The sequence below is a fragment of the Phyllostomus discolor genome, chromosome 6 (genome assembly GCF_004126475.2).
Source record: "Phyllostomus discolor isolate MPI-MPIP mPhyDis1 chromosome 6, mPhyDis1.pri.v3, whole genome shotgun sequence".
Classification (NCBI taxonomy): domain Eukaryota; kingdom Metazoa; phylum Chordata; class Mammalia; order Chiroptera; family Phyllostomidae; genus Phyllostomus; species Phyllostomus discolor.
This window is the reverse complement of record NC_040908.2, coordinates 135,956,697-135,974,206: the sequence shown is the minus strand read 5'-3', so window position 1 is coordinate 135,974,206 and position 17,510 is coordinate 135,956,697. Positions and strand designations below refer to the sequence as shown.

The following is a 17,510-nucleotide window of genomic DNA, read 5'->3' as shown; positions in this document are numbered from 1 at the left end:
TGTTTTATAATGAGCAGGTAATACTTATACAATTAAAAAAATTTTTAGAATCTAATGAATAAACTGAACTAACAAGCCAAATAGAGAAAGACTCATAGAGAACAAGGATGACTGCTACGTGGGTTGGTTAGTGGGTGGAGAGTTCCAGCAAAAAGGAAAAGGAACTCATGGACATGCATGACAGGGTGCTGACTGCGGGGGATGGGGGGTATAAGAGGGATAAACGGTAATGGGGAAAATACAATAAGAAATAAATAATTCTCAAAAAAATTTCAAGTGCAATTGGAAAATGTGATTTTCACCCATTATTCCTCAAGGAAGGTAATTCATGGATCACTGCAACATCAAATGTTATAATATTTAACAAAGTAATCCAGTCAATGTGCCTACAAGTAAATTTAAAATAGTCTAACAATGGTGAACTCCAAATAAATGTTTTTTAAAATTGTGTCAAAATCACATGAGAGGAAACCTATTTGCTATCGAAGGATTAGCCCTGCAACCCTGAACTCACCAACAAAACCTAAAAGGGCTTACTTGACTTTCAGCCACAAAACAGGCTTATCGTTTACCTTCATTAAGATACAAATAGCACAAGCCATGCCTACAGCACCAACTCCAACAATGGTGATCTTCCGCTGGGAGGTTTTATCTTTCTTAATTAGATTCTCAATAAGCTGCTCCTTGACCGTTGACATTTTGAGAACCTGAGAGAGAGAATGCAATTTCAGCGGAATCGAACTCCCTAAATAAATCACTCTCACAGATACTGTTGGGCTTCATCACACTGAACACCTCTTGAGTTTGCAGAAAGCTGGAGCGGAGATTGCTGGGAGGCCAAAGAAAGACTTGCCTGGTCGAGGGGTGTGGAGCGGTAGAGCAAGGGCCAGTCTGTCAGTTGCAAGCAGTTGGGGCACCAAACGGCTTTTTGATTTCTCCCTACCTCACCCTCCACTTTGGCCCCTCTACCGAATACTCACAAATGCTCTGCTTGGCGCAACTCAGTAGAGACCCCCCGAAAGCATAACACACAGCCTTTAAAGAAGATACTTCAAACAGTAACCCCAGAAAAGAACACCAACGGCATAACGTCAGGAAAAACAGCAACAGCAGGCCACGTGCGAAGGCCAGCGACGGTTTGCTCTGAACCCTCACGCCTGCGCGCTCCCTTGTACGTCAGCCTGCAGGCTCCGCCTCCGGGCTACAGGGCGCAGGCGCATTGGAGGACACTTCACGCCTCTGCCTGTAAGCAACATCATTGGCTACCGGTGGCTACAGCCTCGAGACGTCTGTGTGAAGAATTACGGACGTTCACGAAGCGTGTGCAAGAGAGGTAATTAGAGAGTTGTTTCGTTTATTTATTTATTTTTTTTTTTTTTTGAGAGTTGTTTCGTTTATTTCAGCCGGCCTAGGCTTGGGACTGACTTTAGGGCTATGGCTTCTTCGGAGACCCACAACCGTCGGGGCAGGGTCCAGATGCCCATAGGAAAGAAAGATCCTTCTTGGGAGCAAGCGCCTCTTAGGGTTTTGCTGGCTTAAAACAACATCTTGCGGGAATTGCTTCCAATTCTTGAGGTGAGATCGAAGATTGGCAATTAATTTGGGAAGACCGTCAGTGTAGTTCAAAGGCTTGCTAAAAGAACCTGGGCCCACCCAGCCCTGGCCGGTGTAGTTCAGTGAACTGAGTGCCAGCCTGTAAACCAAAGGGTCGCCGGTTTGATTCCCATTCAGGGCACGTGCCTGGGTTGTGGACCAGGTCCGCAGTGGGGAGTGCAGGAGAGGCAGCCACACACTGATGTTTCCCTCTTTCTCCCTCCCTTCCCCTCTCTAAAAAGCAAATAAATAAAATCTTAAAAAAAAAAAAAAAAAAACGGGGGGCGGCCTGGACAGCAAGGATAGCAATTTAAGTGAAGTGTGGGCTTGGGAGTGACCAACCTGATTTTGTGGAACATACGGTTTGAGTGTGCTTATCACACCCTTGTCCAAACATTCATTGGCAGGAGTTTTTTAATTTATTATTAAGCTCCTTAATTTCAGGATCGAATGGTGAAATAATGTTCAGATTTCTGTTGCAAAAACAAAGTAATAATGAAAAGGAAAGGCCACGTCTAATTTTCAAAGGGTATTTTAATTTATGCAAAGAATTTATTCATAACTCACACAAGGAGACACAACCTCCTCTGTCATTTTTTGTCATTTGCATTTGAATCCTTTTCAAAATCTAAGGGGTAATTTTCTGAATCAAAACCTTTGTTGTTTTTTATTGTATTTTTGGCATGTTTTTAATGTACTTCAGATCATGCAATAACCCTGCTCAAAACCCTTCAATAGTTTTCCATTCCACTTAAATTAACCAATTTTTACAACCTAAGAGACATTCAAAATTTAGCCTCCTTCTACCTCTGCAATTTCATCTGAAAACATTCTCATCACACTCTCTCCAGCTTTTGCCATGTTTTTCTTGGCACAAGACCTTTTTTAAAGATTTTTAAAATTTATTCATTTTTAGAGAGGGAAGGGAGGGAGAAAGAGAGAGAGAAACATCAATGTGCGGTTGCTGGGGGTCATGGCCTGCAACCCAGGCACGTGCCCTGACTAGGAATTGAACCTGTGACACTGGTTTGCAGCCTGCGCTCAATCCACTGAGCTACACCAGCCAGGGCTGGCACAAGACTTTTTGATGGACATGGACATGGACAATAGGGTGGTGATTGCAGTGGGGAGGGGAGTATAAGGGGGTAAATGCTAATGGAAAGAAATACAATTTAAAAAAAAATTTTTTTAAGACTCTTTGCTGTTCCCTATATTGGAAAGTTCTTCCCAGCCCTTTTCCAAGCTGATTGCTCATTTTCCATCTTGAGCATAAACGTTGCTTCCTTTAGTTTTCCTTGACCAATGTGTCAACTTGCCACAGCATCCCTACAAACCTCCTATTCTTCTTGTGGCACTTCAACAACCTACTGCCAGCCCCAAGCAGGTGTCTGTGGTAGACAGGAGTGGCAGGCGCTGTGGGTCCTGTACTACCACATAACTTGTGTGCTTCCTTCCACAGCAACTCTACCCTTGCACCTCGTTTACCATGAGGCTGAAAGGGAGATCCTGCTGAAAGGGATGTCCCCCAAATTCAGGCTCTACACCTGCTTCATGCCCTTATTTGCTTAAGGAGATATCAGCTGGTAGTGACCACACTGCTCTAACTGAAGACTTCATTCATACCTGCCCAAGGTGCAGGGCATTGGCAGGAGCTTGACATCCTCTCTGGCAGAGTGGGTTCTCGGATGGCTGTGATCCAAGCTAACCTATTGTTTTGCTGTACCACAGCAATGTAAATACAGGAGTGCCAAGATTCGTCTGGCATATTCCAACACCTGCCAAAGTATAGTAGGTCCTCAGAAAACAATTTGAAAGAATGTGGCTCAGAAGTCCTGATAATTTTCTCAGTATAGGTTTTAGTGAGGGAAAAAAAGCTACACATACACATACATATACAGATATAGGCCTACATGGAAGGAGGACCATGCTCTGAACATTCTAACTTGCTTTCATCACTAACTGACAACTTTTGTGAGTTGGGGCTAAGACCTGCTTATTCCACATCCCAGGGTATTAAGACTAACATAAGATCATATTCCATTAAAAAGACTTGGGTCTCCTTGAAGAGTTGGCCTATTCCTTGCTTGAGACAGGAAGATTCAAGGTGTCCCTGGAATACTGATTATGACAGAAAGCAAGAAAGCTGTACAAGATTAAATCTGAAAATTTATCAAAGATTACTCTTAAGCATTATTTTTCACTCATGTTGGTGTTGACTAATTTATTGCATCAAGTAATATGAAATTAATAATGTAAATCTTTTTTTAAAAAGACTAAATGTGCTTAACTTAAAAGGCTCTGGGAATAAGTACACATTTCTTTATGGGGAAATTTAAGTCCTAAGATTAGATACTGGTGATAGTGCACAACTATGTGGATCCTCAGAATTGTATACTTTAAGAGTAAATTTTATGGTACGTTTCATCTTAAAGCTGTTTTTGAGAGCCTATAGGAAAGCAAATTCTGTGATTGTTAATTGTCAAGGCTTACAGTGTAAGTCTTGTCACTTTACACTGAAGACACATAACAAAGAAGTATAATTCTTTCCCTTTCCTAGCTCTCAGGAAGGACATTTTGGGAGAGATTCTCAAGAAGTGATAACCATAGTTGTTCTAGTTAACCTCTGGAAGTACAGTTTTTAGGCCTGGATAAGGGTCATAGTTACAGAAATATTTTAAGAAATCTAAAGAAAAATTTTGTGTAAACAACCACCAGGTCATTTGGTTTAAAATTATTAAGTACAGTAGCCCCCCATTTATCTAGTTTCACTTTCCATGGCTTGTTACCCAGTCTGAAAATATTAAATGGAAAATTCCAGCAATAATTTCTAAGTTTTAAACTGCACGCCATTCCAAGTAACATGAGATCTTGCATCATGTTGCTCCATCCCTCCTGAGCCATGAACCATCCCTTTGTCCAGATTATCCATGCTGTACACACTGCCTACCCATTACTCGCTTAGTCAGTCACCTCAGTTATCAGATCAACTAGCCCTGACTGGTGTGGCTCAGTTGGTTGGCTGTCCTCCTGTAAACCAAAGGTTGCTGGTGAGATTGCTGGTCAGGTCACATGCCTGGGTTGAGGGTTCTGTCCTGTTGGGGCATGTTTGAGAGGCAGCTGATCAGATGTTTCTCTCTTTCTTTCTCCCTCCCTTACCATCTAGAAAAATAAAATCTTTAAAAAAATAAAAACGAACTGTATCATAGTGGTTGTGTCAAGTAACCCTTATTTGACTTAATGCCACATTCATAACTTTTTAGTCTGTTTTATTAATCCCATTGCTTAAATCTATAAACTTTATCATATCCCATACATATGAAAAAAAAAAAGCACATAAAGGGTTTAGTACTGCCTGTGGTTTCACGAATCCACTGGAGTCTTAGAATGCATCCCCCATGGATGAGGGGGACGGACTACTGTGCCATGTTACTGACCTTTAGAGAGCACAAGTTCTGGAACACCTATGTTCCCCTGTAGTGGCAAAGTACCACTCCTTATGTTCAGCTGGCAAATAATGTATCTTACACTAGTGAGTAATATGTTATCTACATGAATTGTAGGGTATCAATTATGATTAGCACTATTACCAAGTTATCTTATAAATAATACCTTGGGGCTTTGTATATTAAAACAATTAATTATAATGGGAATGGTACTAAAATAACCTAGTCAATCTAGTCACAGTCTTAATATATTAATTCATATTAAACTGAAGTCTGACCAATAGTAAATAGTACCAACAATAAAGAATAATAATTTGGGGCAAAGTAATTCAGCAGTAATTACAACTTTAAAAAAAGTGAATACTACCCTTTAAAAAAAATTCAATTGCAGCCTTGGCTGGTGTGGCCCAATGGACTAAGTGGTGGCCTGCAAACCAAAAGGTTGCCAGTTCAATGCCCAGTCAGGGCACATGCCTGGGTTGTGGGCCAGGTCCCTGGTTGGGTGGGTACAAGAGGCAACCAACTGTTTCTTTCGTTTTTCTTCCTCCTTTCTGAAAATTAAAAAAAAAAAAAAAAAAAAGTACATTTAATCTGATCCCCGCTTTGCTTTCTCTCGCCCTCCTGTAATCTTCCTTATGTTCCCTCCTTAATTTCAAATGTATTAAAAAAAATCATTGCAGTTGTCCAAAAATAACCTAACAGCTCCCAATAATGTAATGGATGCTGACTTTATATCTCAATAAATTAAGAGTAGTCACTGTTCAAGGTTTATTTGGTGTTTTAGTTGGTATGACACTTGGATAGTTGGCTGCATTATTTACATGTAGACTTTCTTTTTACCTTATATGGCAAGGTACACTAATCTGATTCATATAGTACACAAAATAAGATCCTTAAGAAGTTATGCACAAGACATGCAACACTGGATTTATACACTGGATCCCAGGATGTGATTGACTGGAGAGAAAAAGTAGGACTAGGCACACTGGGTAAAGGAACCACAAGTTACGTAACACACAGTGGACACTCATCTAGTTTGACGGGCAACTGCAGTGTGTGCAACGCTGGCAGTGGTGCCTTTGAAGAGGTGGAACTGTTTCACACTGACCAGGTTAGGACTACGCAAGGTAAGTACCACCCAGCATCAGGACAGAGATACAGGTGAACCATGACTATTTTTATCTTTAGGAAATTGGTGTTTTTAGTCACAGATCAGATAAAAGGGGCAATGTGCACAATCTCCAACTAAAATCCTGTTGTAGCCTCGACAGTGAGGTGGTACGACATTAGAAGACTTTAAAATTGCAGCTCTTTCTGGATCCCCCACAGTGTATCTGCACTCTTCTTCAAACGGGCCTCTTCATCAGGTGTCAGAGTCACCTTCACAACATCTGAGATTCCATTCTGCCCCAAGATGCAAGGAACACTGAGGAAGACGTCTTCTTTTATTCCATAGAGACCCTGAAGACAAAATGAAAAAAATTTTGTTTTTTCAATGCATTCTGGGGTCTCCCAAAACTTTCATTCTCTACATTATGAAGCTTATTTGATACAGCTTAATACATAGAAATTCCTTTCCAGATTTTCAGTTAGGATGTAATGAATAGTGTAAAATAAAATAACTAAAATAGCAAGACTTCTATTCTAAAAGAAAACCTAAACTATTGCTATTATCCATAGTACTTTCTAATTTTTATTGCATAACACTTTGGTAACTCTAATTTGAGTGTGGTTTCCCACAGGAAAATCTGTGGGAAAATAAAAAAAAACCTGTTTCTTTTATAGTCTTCCACCCATCTCAACATAATTGAATAGTTATTTTAGTCAATAAGTTACCAAGTATCTATGTGCTGAACACAGTGCTAGAGGATATTAATCCTAATGCTCAACCATGTTTTTTTCAAAAAAGAAATATGCAGATGCATTAATTTATTAAATCAATGATTGAAGACTTAATCTAATTGCTTTCTCAGGAGAAATTGAAAATAAAACAGGAAATAATGGCATTCAAGTACAAGATACCACTACATAGGCCTACCTTGATCATGGTGGAAATGGGATGCACCCGCCTAAGATTCTTCATTATACTTTCTGCCAAATCTGCCACAGACAGTCCAATGGCCCAGGATGTGTAGCCCTTCAGTTTGATCACCTCATAAGCACTGTAGGGTGGGGAAGGGTGGGAGAGGACAGGAAATGACAGGGACGGGCAGGAAAAAGTAAGGTGGGAGAAACAAAGAAAAACAAAATTTTCACTGAGCATATGCTTTATAGTTAATAATGCCACAAAGTTGCATTATACAAAGAAGAGTAGACCTTGCCATGTATACCAGGATATTATGTACAGGGATGTTTGCAACACTATTACCAGTAATAACAAAAACCTAGCAACAAGCCCAATGCTCTCCAACAGAATAAACTACGATTTACTCATATACTCTATTACATAGCTATCAAAACAAATAACCACAGTGAGATGTAACAAAATAGATGACTCGTTAAAATATAATACTGAATTTAAAAAGTAAATCCAAGATTACATATAGCATGCTTACTCGTGATTATCTCAAGTATGTAGGGGTGGGGTGGACAGGAGGAGATGGGGGAGCACAGAATTTACTCATTTATAAGCACCAGCAGACTAGTAATTCTGACCCAACAAACACTACAGTTAGTTGATAGCTACTGCCAATGTTTCTTGGGTTGGGTGGTGGGTTCACAGGTTTTATTTAATTAAACAAATATAAGAGTGCCTTGCCTAGACTGATCATGATTCATTATTCGATTCTATAGACCTGAGGTCCACGCATGATCGTATGATTTATAAGTAAATAATGCCACCAGGTAGAAAGCATTCCAATTTCACCTACAGTTAATAAGTATTTACATTAAAAAAATTTTTTTTTAAGATTTATTTTTAGAGAGAGGGTAAGGGAAGGAGAAAGAGAGGGAGAGAAACATTAATGTGTCATTGCCTCTTGCACACCCCCTACTGGGGACCTGGCCCACAACCCAGACATGTGCCCTGACTGGGAATCAAACCAGTGACCCTTTGGTTTGCAGGCCCACGCTCAACCCACTGAGCTACACCAGCCAGGGCTACATTTTTAATACCATTATGAATGTAGCCGTTGCTTAAAACTGTATAATCATCTAAATAAAAAGCTAGCTGTGTTTCTATTTCTAAAAGCTATATAAAAAGATCTTGGACTTAAACTTCTTATTCCTAAATGAATGGATCATATATGCTGTTGAAGAAAAGACTGAATCTCAAATAGGGTAGACTTAATGTAATTTTTCTATCTTAATAGTTTACAATATAAGCACGAAAAGATTTCTCAGGCTATAAATTGGGAATTACACAAAAGGTAGACTATAGCATGGATAAATGTCTATAATTTTCAGTATCTTGTTTTTATTACTCAAAAAAGCTGCATATTTAAGATTTCGCTGACTCTGTGCATGCCTTCCAGACTTTCACAGCAATTTTCTGCTCTTTACTAAGGAAAACACACTTGATCCTGCCACAGTCACAGCTAGGACACAGGCACCCACCACAGGCCCTGCTGGCAGGCTCTTCTGTCTTAGACAACTGCATCAGAACTTCAGGTCTCAGAGCATGAACTCTGTGAAGTTGGCCTGGGCAGGTGCCACACACAGATTTCGGTACTTTCCCAGCCTTCTCAGTATAAGGTAAACAACTCTGTTCCCAGGGGTTCAGGACAGCCTATTTTTTGAGAGGCTGTATTATAGGATGGCCTCTGATGGTATGTCAAACACTGGACCACTGTGAATGCCTGAAGACACCGTCCCCAGAAACAGTAACAATACCTTTACCTCAGTTTACAATATGATCTTTAACAAGGCTTTAGAAAACAAGCTTTCTCTCTAACAAAAAGTACTCAAATGCAAATGCTATTCAACTATTAATCTTTTAAATAAAAATAGTGAAACTTAATCTTCCATATTACCTGTCAACCACCTGTTTGTGAACTTCTTTCCACTGCTCCTTATCTGCATCAGTGCCTAAGGCAGGGTGCAGACTCTTTAGGGAGACTCCGGCAACATTCACTCCGCTCCACACAGGCACTGAAAGAAAGACCACAAAATGCATTTGTTTCCATGCCCCAGCCAGCAGACTGGTAATTGTGACCCACGTTTCTAATGCTCTTTTATCTGGGGAGGATTACCTCCTTTTGGCAGATACTCTAGACTGCCAATGCCCTTATTTACAGATATTCATTTGTTTAAATTTTATAAAACTAAGAATTCACACCTACGCATATTCCTAGCCTATTCTAATATTCTAACCCATTTTCCTAACCTATTGAGATGGTTAATCCATATATATTTGAATATAAAGATAATACAAGATCCTGAAGGGAATTATCTTGGCATTGGGAACAGAACTCTGCACAAATTATAACACCTTTCAACTGTGAAAATAATAGAATTTTTTCACACTATCCATTTGACTTGGCTGAACTTTTCAGGGCTGAACAGTGCAAGTCAAGTACAAACAACTAAGATATCAAATGATTTAGGTCACCCTAAGAACTATTAATATCTCCACAGTAAGAAGTAAAAGGAATTTCACTCCCCATCCTGCATGCCAGATAAATATCATACAAAATGGCTAAAATCTTAAAACAATAGATTTCTGGAAACAATCCTACCTTGATGAATGGATATTTGATTTAGGCCCTTATTTAATAAAACTGTCAACTTTTACATACTCTTTTTGGAAACAAGAAAGAAAAAATAAGTTATGCTTACCACTCGAGTCTCCATGCTCCCCAAGGACCCACCCATGACAGCTTAATGGGTGAACTCCCAGTCTTTCTCCCATTAGGTATCGGAACCGGGCTGAATCCAGGTTGCAACCACTTCCGATAACACGGTTTTTGGGAAAGCCACTTATCTTCCAAGCCACGTAGGTCAAGACATCCACTATGAAGCAAACATGTAGGCAAAGACACTAGGTGAACCACTAGATAATGACTGGCTACTTAAGATACCCGGTGGAGGCCCGCCTGAGCTCAGCCGCTGCTAGCGCCACCGCCTTTGTCCACACCTCCACCATGCCGCCCTGCACCATCTTCTACTTCCCTGTTCACGGGCGCAGCGAGGCCATCGCACGCGGCTGGCTGACCAGGGCCAGAGCTGGAAGGAGGTGGTGACCAAGGTGACCTGGTTACAGGGCTCACTGAAGGCCACCTGCCTGTATAGGCAGCTCCCCAAGTTCCAGATCAGAGGCCTCACCCTCTACCAGTCCAATGCCATCCTGCGGCACCTGAGCTGCTCCCCTCGGGCTACACAGGAAGGACCTCTGAGGAGCAGCCCTGGTGGGTATGGTATTATGAATGATGGCATGGAGGACCTCTGCTGCAATCACAGCACCCTCATCTCCACCAACTACAAGGTAGGCAAGGAGAGCTATGTGAAGGAACTGTCTGAGCACTTGAAGTCTTTCGAGACCTGTCCCAGAACCAGGGGGGCCAGGCCTTCATCGTGAGCAACCAGATCTCCTTCGAGGACTACAACCTGCTGGGCTTGCTGCTGAATCACCAGGTCCTTGCCACTGGGGGCCTGGGCTCCTTCCCCCTACTCTCAGCCTACCTGGCTCGCCTTAGTGCCTGACCCAAGCTCAAGGCCTCCCTGAGCAACCCTCCCCACCCCCCACCAATAGCACATAAACCTCCCTATCAATGGCCATGGGACAGTGAGAGAGGGGCTGTGACACCCTCAGCAGGTGGTAGGGGCTGCCTGCATCCCTTTTCCAAGGACCAATAAGATACATGCCTCTGTATGGACCTTCTTGATAATGATCATGGCCGATGTTTTTGTTGATATTGTAGAAACCTCTACAATATGTCTAATATAGCAAAACATTAAGTATCCAAGAGATGTAGTTTAATGAAAATAAACTGCATCAATTAAGAGAATAACACATTATCCATAAACTTATCCCTTATCTGAGATGTTCTTGCACAGGTAACTAATTTTAATGTTTCAACTACATTCAGAGGCACTGTATCCCCTTTCGTGTTTTAAACTATTTTACAAAAACACAACTCCACTCCAGGAGGAACATGAAAGATGAGAAATAAATATGTATATAATATATACTATTAGTTTTACTCCAGCTCATTTTTATGCAGTTAAAAACCTCACCTGGATTAGAAACCACAAGCAATTTGCAGTTGGGACTGTATTTTACAACATTAGGAATGATGAATTTAAAGATGTTCACGTTACGCTGGACCAAATTAAGACGGCTTTCTCCCTCCTGTTGACGTGCCCCAGCTGTGATAATAACCAGCTTGGAGTTTGCAGTCACATTATAGTCTAGACACAAGAAAACAATAATCAGATTAAGGCTTTTAAGAGATCTCCATTTTCTAGCCAGCGAAAATTTCTTCCCATAAACAATTTTTTTAATGGACAGTTTTACGTGGCTTGTGTATCCGGCAGAAAAATGTCCCTAATGCCACCCCCCTCCAGACTCCTGTCCTTTAGGTTTTGGAGTTTTATCACTGGCCACTCACATGAAGGAAAAGTACATCAATGCCTTCTTTGTATTTTGGTTTTCGTCACATTGTGACTTTATGTAACTACAACTGGGGGCAGGGAGCTGCAAGGAATAAAACTTGAGTCTTGTATCAAATGAGATACATTGAAATCTTTTTTTGCTACCTGAGCTCAATGCTCACACTCTTCCACCCTCCTACTTTGACTTAAATACTTAATTGTGGTCGTATCAGCCCAGCAACAAGCCTTTATCAAAAAAAAGCAGAGGCAGCTAACTTTACACTTATCAACTATATCTTGCTCCTAGGTCCCCATGGCACAGGATATTTAACCCAGGGATGAAGATAATGAAGAGAGTCGCCTATCAGATAAATGGTCCGTGATTTTCAAGTGTCAAAACAGATACTATTTGGGTCCATGCCCAGGGTTCCTAGCTGATGCTCATTAAGTGTGAAAGGGTCAAGCCAAGAATATCGGCTGAGCAGGCTCAGTTACCCTACTCTCACCATTACGTTGGTGTGTGAAAGGAAACAGAGAAAGGATTGGTATTTATTTTAAGTATTTGAAGCAATGTAGTTAAATATGGACCTAAGAAGCTTTCTAATTACATTCTAATTCATATGCTTTCCATATCACGGCCAAGCTGGATTTCCATTTAAACCATTTACTAGAAATTGAGACTTTGATATCAATAGGTACCAACGCAAAATTGTTCAAAGGCTCTTTCATCCTGTTTAAAAGAAATATTTGAAGAGCTGGGATTTTGAGCCTGATAAAGAATTAGGTCTAGCATGGACTACAGTATAAACGTGTTGAAATTAACCTTTGCTAGAGACAATTTTTGGTGTTCTTAGGAAAAGGCTGCCATGTTGGAGATCCATCATCTCTCCCTTTAATTTGTCTTCCATGACATCAACAAGAGCAAGTTCATCTGCCAAGTCCTAAAAGACAAAGTTTTTAGTTAAATCAAAATTGCTTCCAAAGGAAACAAACATCTCAAAAATAAAACTTTTTCAACTACCAAAAAAAATTCCTACTTCCAAAGTTTTAGATGGGCCTGCAAAATTTCCGTATTTCTGGCATAGGAGCAGGCCCCCACTTAAAAGCTGATGCACAGATGATCTATACATAGTAAGAAGCACTGACCTTCTCCCCAACCCTTTCTCCTCACAGCTGTAATCTCTGCAGCAGCCAAACCACCTCTATGTGGAGATGGAACACTGGATTGGCAATAGTTAGGATAATGTCCAATTTGAGTTTCTCTGTCCAATTCAGTTGTACATATCGATTTTAGGTTGTTATTCATTAAATAGGTGATATGGACCAGTATTAAGACTTGGAATTAGCCCTGGCTGGCGTAGCTCAGTGGATTGAGCACGGGCTGAGAACCAAAGTGTCCCAGGTTCGATTCCCAGCCAGGGTACATGCCTTGGTTGCAGGCCATAACCCCCAGCAACCGCACATTGATGTTTCTCTATCTCCCTCCCTTTCCTTTCTAAAAATAAATAAATAAATAATCTAAAAAAAAAAAAAAAAAAAGACTTGGAATTAAAAAGTGATATTTTGGACCATTCTCTAGTTAAATTTCCATATATTAATGACAATGACAATTTTATAGATTTGTGCATTTCAAAATATTAGTGAAGCCCTGGCCAGGTAGCCCAGTTAGTTAGAATGTCATCAATCCCTGGTTAGGAATACATATAGAAATCAACCAATGAATGCATAAATAAGGGGAACAACAAATCGATATCTTTCTCTCTCTCTCTCTAATAATCAATGAATACAAAATTTTAAAATGTATTAGTGAAAAATATCTTTTCAGTTGAACCTATGCAGGTTTGCATCTCAGACCAGGAGCACCAATAATAATAGTTTAGTACAAATGGTATGTGGACCGTCATAACCAAAGAAGTTGTATAGCTGAGCTGCAGATCTACCCCCAAATTATCTGCAATATAATGAGTGGTGGGGCAGTTACTCTTACCTGCACCTAAATTAGAGGGCTTCTCAAAAAGACCATGGGTGGTATAGGAAAGACGTACCAATTTCTGATTCAGAGGGGAATGAAATAAGAGTGGGTATATTTTGTGGCCTTTCCTAAGAACAGATAGAGTTAAGTGTTGCTCTGCAACTTCTGTAGAGCTCATTTCTATGGTCAGACTCTTCTCACTTGAGTCCTTCTCTGTTCAGAACCCAGAACTCACCATTTCACTTGACCTCTTGCATTACACTAGAAACCACAAATCTGAACTTAAAATATTTTGATATTGCAAGCTGCCTCAATTTGCTGTATATAAACCAGGCCTGATTCTACTAACAAGTGTTCTTTCTTCATGCACAAGTTCTTCTTTTCTAATTAAACTTTAGGTTCCATAATTGGTAGCCAAATTGCTATCCAAAAGGGACCCAATGGGGATTTGTATGGAAGCAAGACTCTAAGATTTCCCACATTCAAAAGAATAAAAATGAAAAATAAAATAAAAACTTAAAAAAATTAATTTTTTTTATTTTTTAAATTTTTATTTATTTTCAGAGAGAAGGGAAGGGAGAAGAGGGAGAGAAACATTGATTGGTTGTCTTTACATACCCATAACTGGAAACCTGGCCTGTAACTCAGGCATGTGCCCTGACCAGGAATTGAACTGGTGACCTTTTAGTTTGCAGGCCAGCACTCAATCCACTGAGCCACACCAGCCAGGGCAAAAAAATCAAATTCTAAAAAATAAAAACATCCATTCCCTTTACTTACAAAATAAAAAGGATTCTCCCACAATCAATGTAATTTTCTTTTTAAAAATATTTTTATTAATTGATTTTAGAGGGGGGAGAAAGGGAAGAGGGAAGGACAGAGAGAGAGAGAGAGGGATCAACTGGTTGCCTCCTGGTGCTGCCCTGATGGGGGGTTGAACCAGCAACCTTTCAGTGTATGGGACCATGCTTCAACCAACAGCCACACTGGCCAGGGCTTAATGTGATTTTCATTTTACCACAGTATATATTATTTCACTTCAAAAATCACTTTGAAATAATTTTAGTTTGTTCCATTGCTGATGTGGCTCAGTGGATTGAGTGCCAGCTGAGAAGTAAAAAGTCACAGGTTCGATTCTCAGTCAGGGCAATGAAATAAAATCATTTTAAAAAATAATAATTTTAGTTTATTTAAAGGCAGGGATGCTCTCATGGTAGACACATGCATGGTAACATGCATGTTAATACAGCAGAGTGAATTTAAGAAACTGGGTTGTCAGCCTAATGAACTTTGATTTTTTTAATTTTTTTTTAGTTCTGATACTTTTTTTTGCATAGCATCATATTTCAAAAATTCGTTTTATATAAAGTTCTGTGAATGAACCTCAATATTTGTATATGCAATGTAATAACGCAATTGCTAGGGAGGGAGTAGAGGGACCAGAGGGGTCAAGGTATCCTTGGCCTCCAGAGTGATGGTCTCTCACTTACCTTCATTAAGATGCTGATGGCACAGGCCATGCCAACAGCACCAACCCCAACGACTGTAATCTTATTCTGGGGGGTTAGTTCTTCCTTAAGAAGATTCACAATCAGCTGATCTTTGAGACTTGCCATATTGGACTTAGAACAAGGAATCTGTAGGGGGGAAAGCATACAACCTCTTTAACACTTATTAACCAAAAGTTATTCTGAAAAAAGCTTATTTCAATTTCTTCTGGGGTATTTGCCATGAAAAATCACAAGGGACGACTAAAAAGAGGGAGGGGAAAAAACCTAAACACAGCCAAAGGCGAGCCGAGAGGCCTAATGCCAGGGTCTGCGGTCTGGCTAGGTCTTGGAGTGAAGAACCTCACCTTGGCATGGAAAAATAATATGGACGTGTGGGTGTAAGTACAGCTTCCTGAGGGCTCGCTCATCTTGCTTTATTAAGCCCAGGCTGGGCCAGCCTCGCTTCAAACAAGACGAGTGTGAGCCGTCTACTCCGGGCTCCTGCCAAGGCCCTCAAGTAAGGACCAGAGAGGTGCGTGCAGAAAGTGCCATTAACTGTCTCTCCGCCGAACCATGAAGCAGTAAAGCCCGTCGTGACCACTGCTCATGCGCGCTCACTCAACTCTCCCCCCCCTCCCCCCACCAGCGCCCGCAGCAGCGGAAAACCAGACCAACTGCTGCGTCCCCCGAGCCCTGGGGTTTCAAGGCCCGCCCAGACCCGGAAGACGAGACACCACCGCCGGCCCCTCCCCCACCCGCCGTCCCGCGAAACTCGCGCGCATGCGCATTTCAGAGCGCTGGGAGTGGACGCGAGTGGTCTAGAGGTCACCGGTTGCAGGGGTGGATACTGGCCCCGCCCGAGAGCGGAATGCATTAGTACCTAACCTGCCAGTGAGGTCGGAGGCAAATATCTCGGAGCCACACTTTAGACTTAACTAATGCTCCCAAGGAGACGCGAGCCACGTGAAGCCCGGATGGCAGCCTCCCTGGCCTGGCGCAGGGCCAGAGCCAGGCTTTAAGTCGCTATGCCAGGGACGATTAACCGACCCGGAGGGAGGTGCCTGGTGTGGCTTCTGCTGCGATCCTTATTGCAAAGGCGTGAGGCCCAGTTTGGGGAAATTTTGTCAGTACAGGAAGTGCAGAAACAGCTTCAGAGGCCTGAGGCCTGGGATCTTAATACTTGGCGGAACCCTCGATTTCCAGAGCTGGGGAGGGAACGAACCTTCGACTGTTAATCCAACCCTGCACTGCACGCCCTGGATCTAGTCTTGACAGCGCTCCAGTGGGCAAAAATATCCGAGAGGGCTCACAGGCAAGGAGCCCAGGGTCACCAAGCTGGAATCGGGTCTCTCCTTACAAATCGCCGCTATTTCTAGACATCCTTGTAAGGTTTCTGCAGCCTAGCAGGGGGAAGGGCGTTCTTCCTGCGGACACCTGGTTTCACCAAAACCTAAGCGCGGGACTCCTGGGCTCCCTTCAATGTGGGGACACGTGTAGAAGAAGGGACTCTGCAGAAAGAGGGTCTACTCCCCAGCTCTGCCACCACTAATTGTGATCTTAGAGATGCCTTAACCCTCTCCCAGCTTTAGGTTCCCCCATAAGTCGGAAGGAGACTGCTCCGTACGATTCTTATCTCGACAGACGGTCTGAAATGCGGGAGGGCTGAAACACCCTTCCAGCTTCATCTTTGCAGCGCCTCACAGATACACCAGTAGCTACTCAATAAATATAGTTGGCACAAAGAGCAGTCTATAATCTGCGGGCAGAGGCCGCCCACCTCTCGAGAGTCCCAGGGTTAAAATGCGACCCGGGCATGTGGTGCTCAGCGGCTTTCTAGCTTCCAGGAACCCGCCCAGGCTGCTCAGGCTTTTTCCGCTTCACTAGCTCCGGGAAGCGGACCTCGAGGTCTGCGCCGTTTGCCGAGTTCCAGCCCAGAACTATGCCCCACCGCTCAGACCCGTCCTCTCCTTGTCCTAATGCACCCACTTGGGCTTTCCACCCCAGATGAGGTAAGGGCCACCTCCTCGGTTCCCCAGCACGGCCAGAGGCAATGGTGCCCACTAAGAGCAAAAGCAGAGCGCAGCCGGCTCCGCGCCCAGACCGGTCGGGGGACACCACCCAGGTCTCCAGACTAGGGCTCTAGGAAGCAGCGCCTACACCCCCAGGGAGTAGGGACTGCCTGGCAGAGAGCGCCGGGCCCTACCGTACTGAATGTGCACGGCAGACGGGCGTCGGTGGCGCGCGGCGCTGGATCCGGACTTGGCGGCAGCGGCTCCGGTACTCCGAAGTCGCACGGGAGGGGCCTTAAATAGAAGGGTGGGGCTGACGTCAGAGGGGGGGAGTGGGGCGGACGTGCGGGATCCCACGTGTGGGTCGGGCTGGGGGCGGGCTCCCAGCAGGGCAGGGCAGTGCAGAGGCCCAGGCAGCGCGCGCAACAAGGCGACCCACGGGCGGACCTAACCGCGTGCGCTGGGAGCCGCC

The 17,510-nt window shown here is 42.7% G+C and overlaps 2 protein-coding genes and 2 pseudogenes across 3 annotated transcripts in view; 1 reads left to right on the top strand and 3 right to left on the bottom strand.

Annotated features, from left to right (window-relative positions):
• LOC114499746 (L-lactate dehydrogenase C chain) overlaps positions 1–1,226 on the bottom strand; it is a 37,954-nt gene extending 36,728 nt beyond the window's left edge. The window contains exons 1-2 of the mRNA XM_028516186.2: positions 981–1,226; positions 573–707 (exon numbers count right to left, since the gene is read on the bottom strand). Of these exons, the coding sequence (XP_028371987.1) occupies positions 573–698 (126 nt within the window). The 5' untranslated portion in view covers positions 699–707; positions 981–1,226. The remainder of the gene's footprint in view (positions 1–572; positions 708–980) is intronic.
• A 4,564-nt stretch (positions 1,227–5,790) lies between these two features.
• LDHA (lactate dehydrogenase A) lies at positions 5,791–17,352 on the bottom strand. 2 transcript variants are annotated; one of them, XM_036029121.1, is made up of 8 exons: positions 17,238–17,352; positions 15,030–15,176; positions 12,391–12,508; positions 11,211–11,384; positions 9,813–9,986; positions 9,008–9,125; positions 7,075–7,198; positions 5,791–6,497 (listed from the first exon to the last, which is right to left on the bottom strand). In XM_036029121.1, exons 2-8 carry the CDS (start codon positions 15,153–15,155, stop codon positions 6,333–6,335), a joined length of 999 nt encoding a protein of 332 aa, XP_035885014.1. In that variant the 5' UTR covers positions 15,156–15,176; positions 17,238–17,352; the 3' UTR covers positions 5,791–6,332. The 2 variants fall into 2 exon arrangements, with proteins under 2 accessions (XP_035885014.1, XP_028371510.1); XM_028515709.2 differs by lacking the exon at positions 17,238–17,352 and adding an exon at positions 15,395–15,702.
• LOC114500968 lies at positions 8,074–8,869 on the bottom strand (annotated as a pseudogene).
• LOC114500966 lies at positions 9,994–10,810 on the top strand (annotated as a pseudogene).
• Positions 17,353–17,510: the final 158 nt, after the last annotated feature.

Bases quoted from the DNA above. Each gene is read 5' to 3' on its own strand.
- LDHA (XM_028515709.2), bottom strand. From the start codon at position 15,457: ATGAGCGAGCCCTCAGGAAGCTGTACTTACACCCACACGTCCATATTA. The intron at 15,177-15,394 runs GTGAGGTTCTTC...TCCCCCCTACAG, and splicing joins TATTATTTTTCCATGCCAAG to ATTCCTTGTTCTAAGTCCAA. The intron at 6,498-7,074 runs GTAGGCCTATGT...TTTTGTCTTCAG, and splicing joins CCATTTCCACCATGATCAAG to GGTCTCTATGGAATAAAAGA.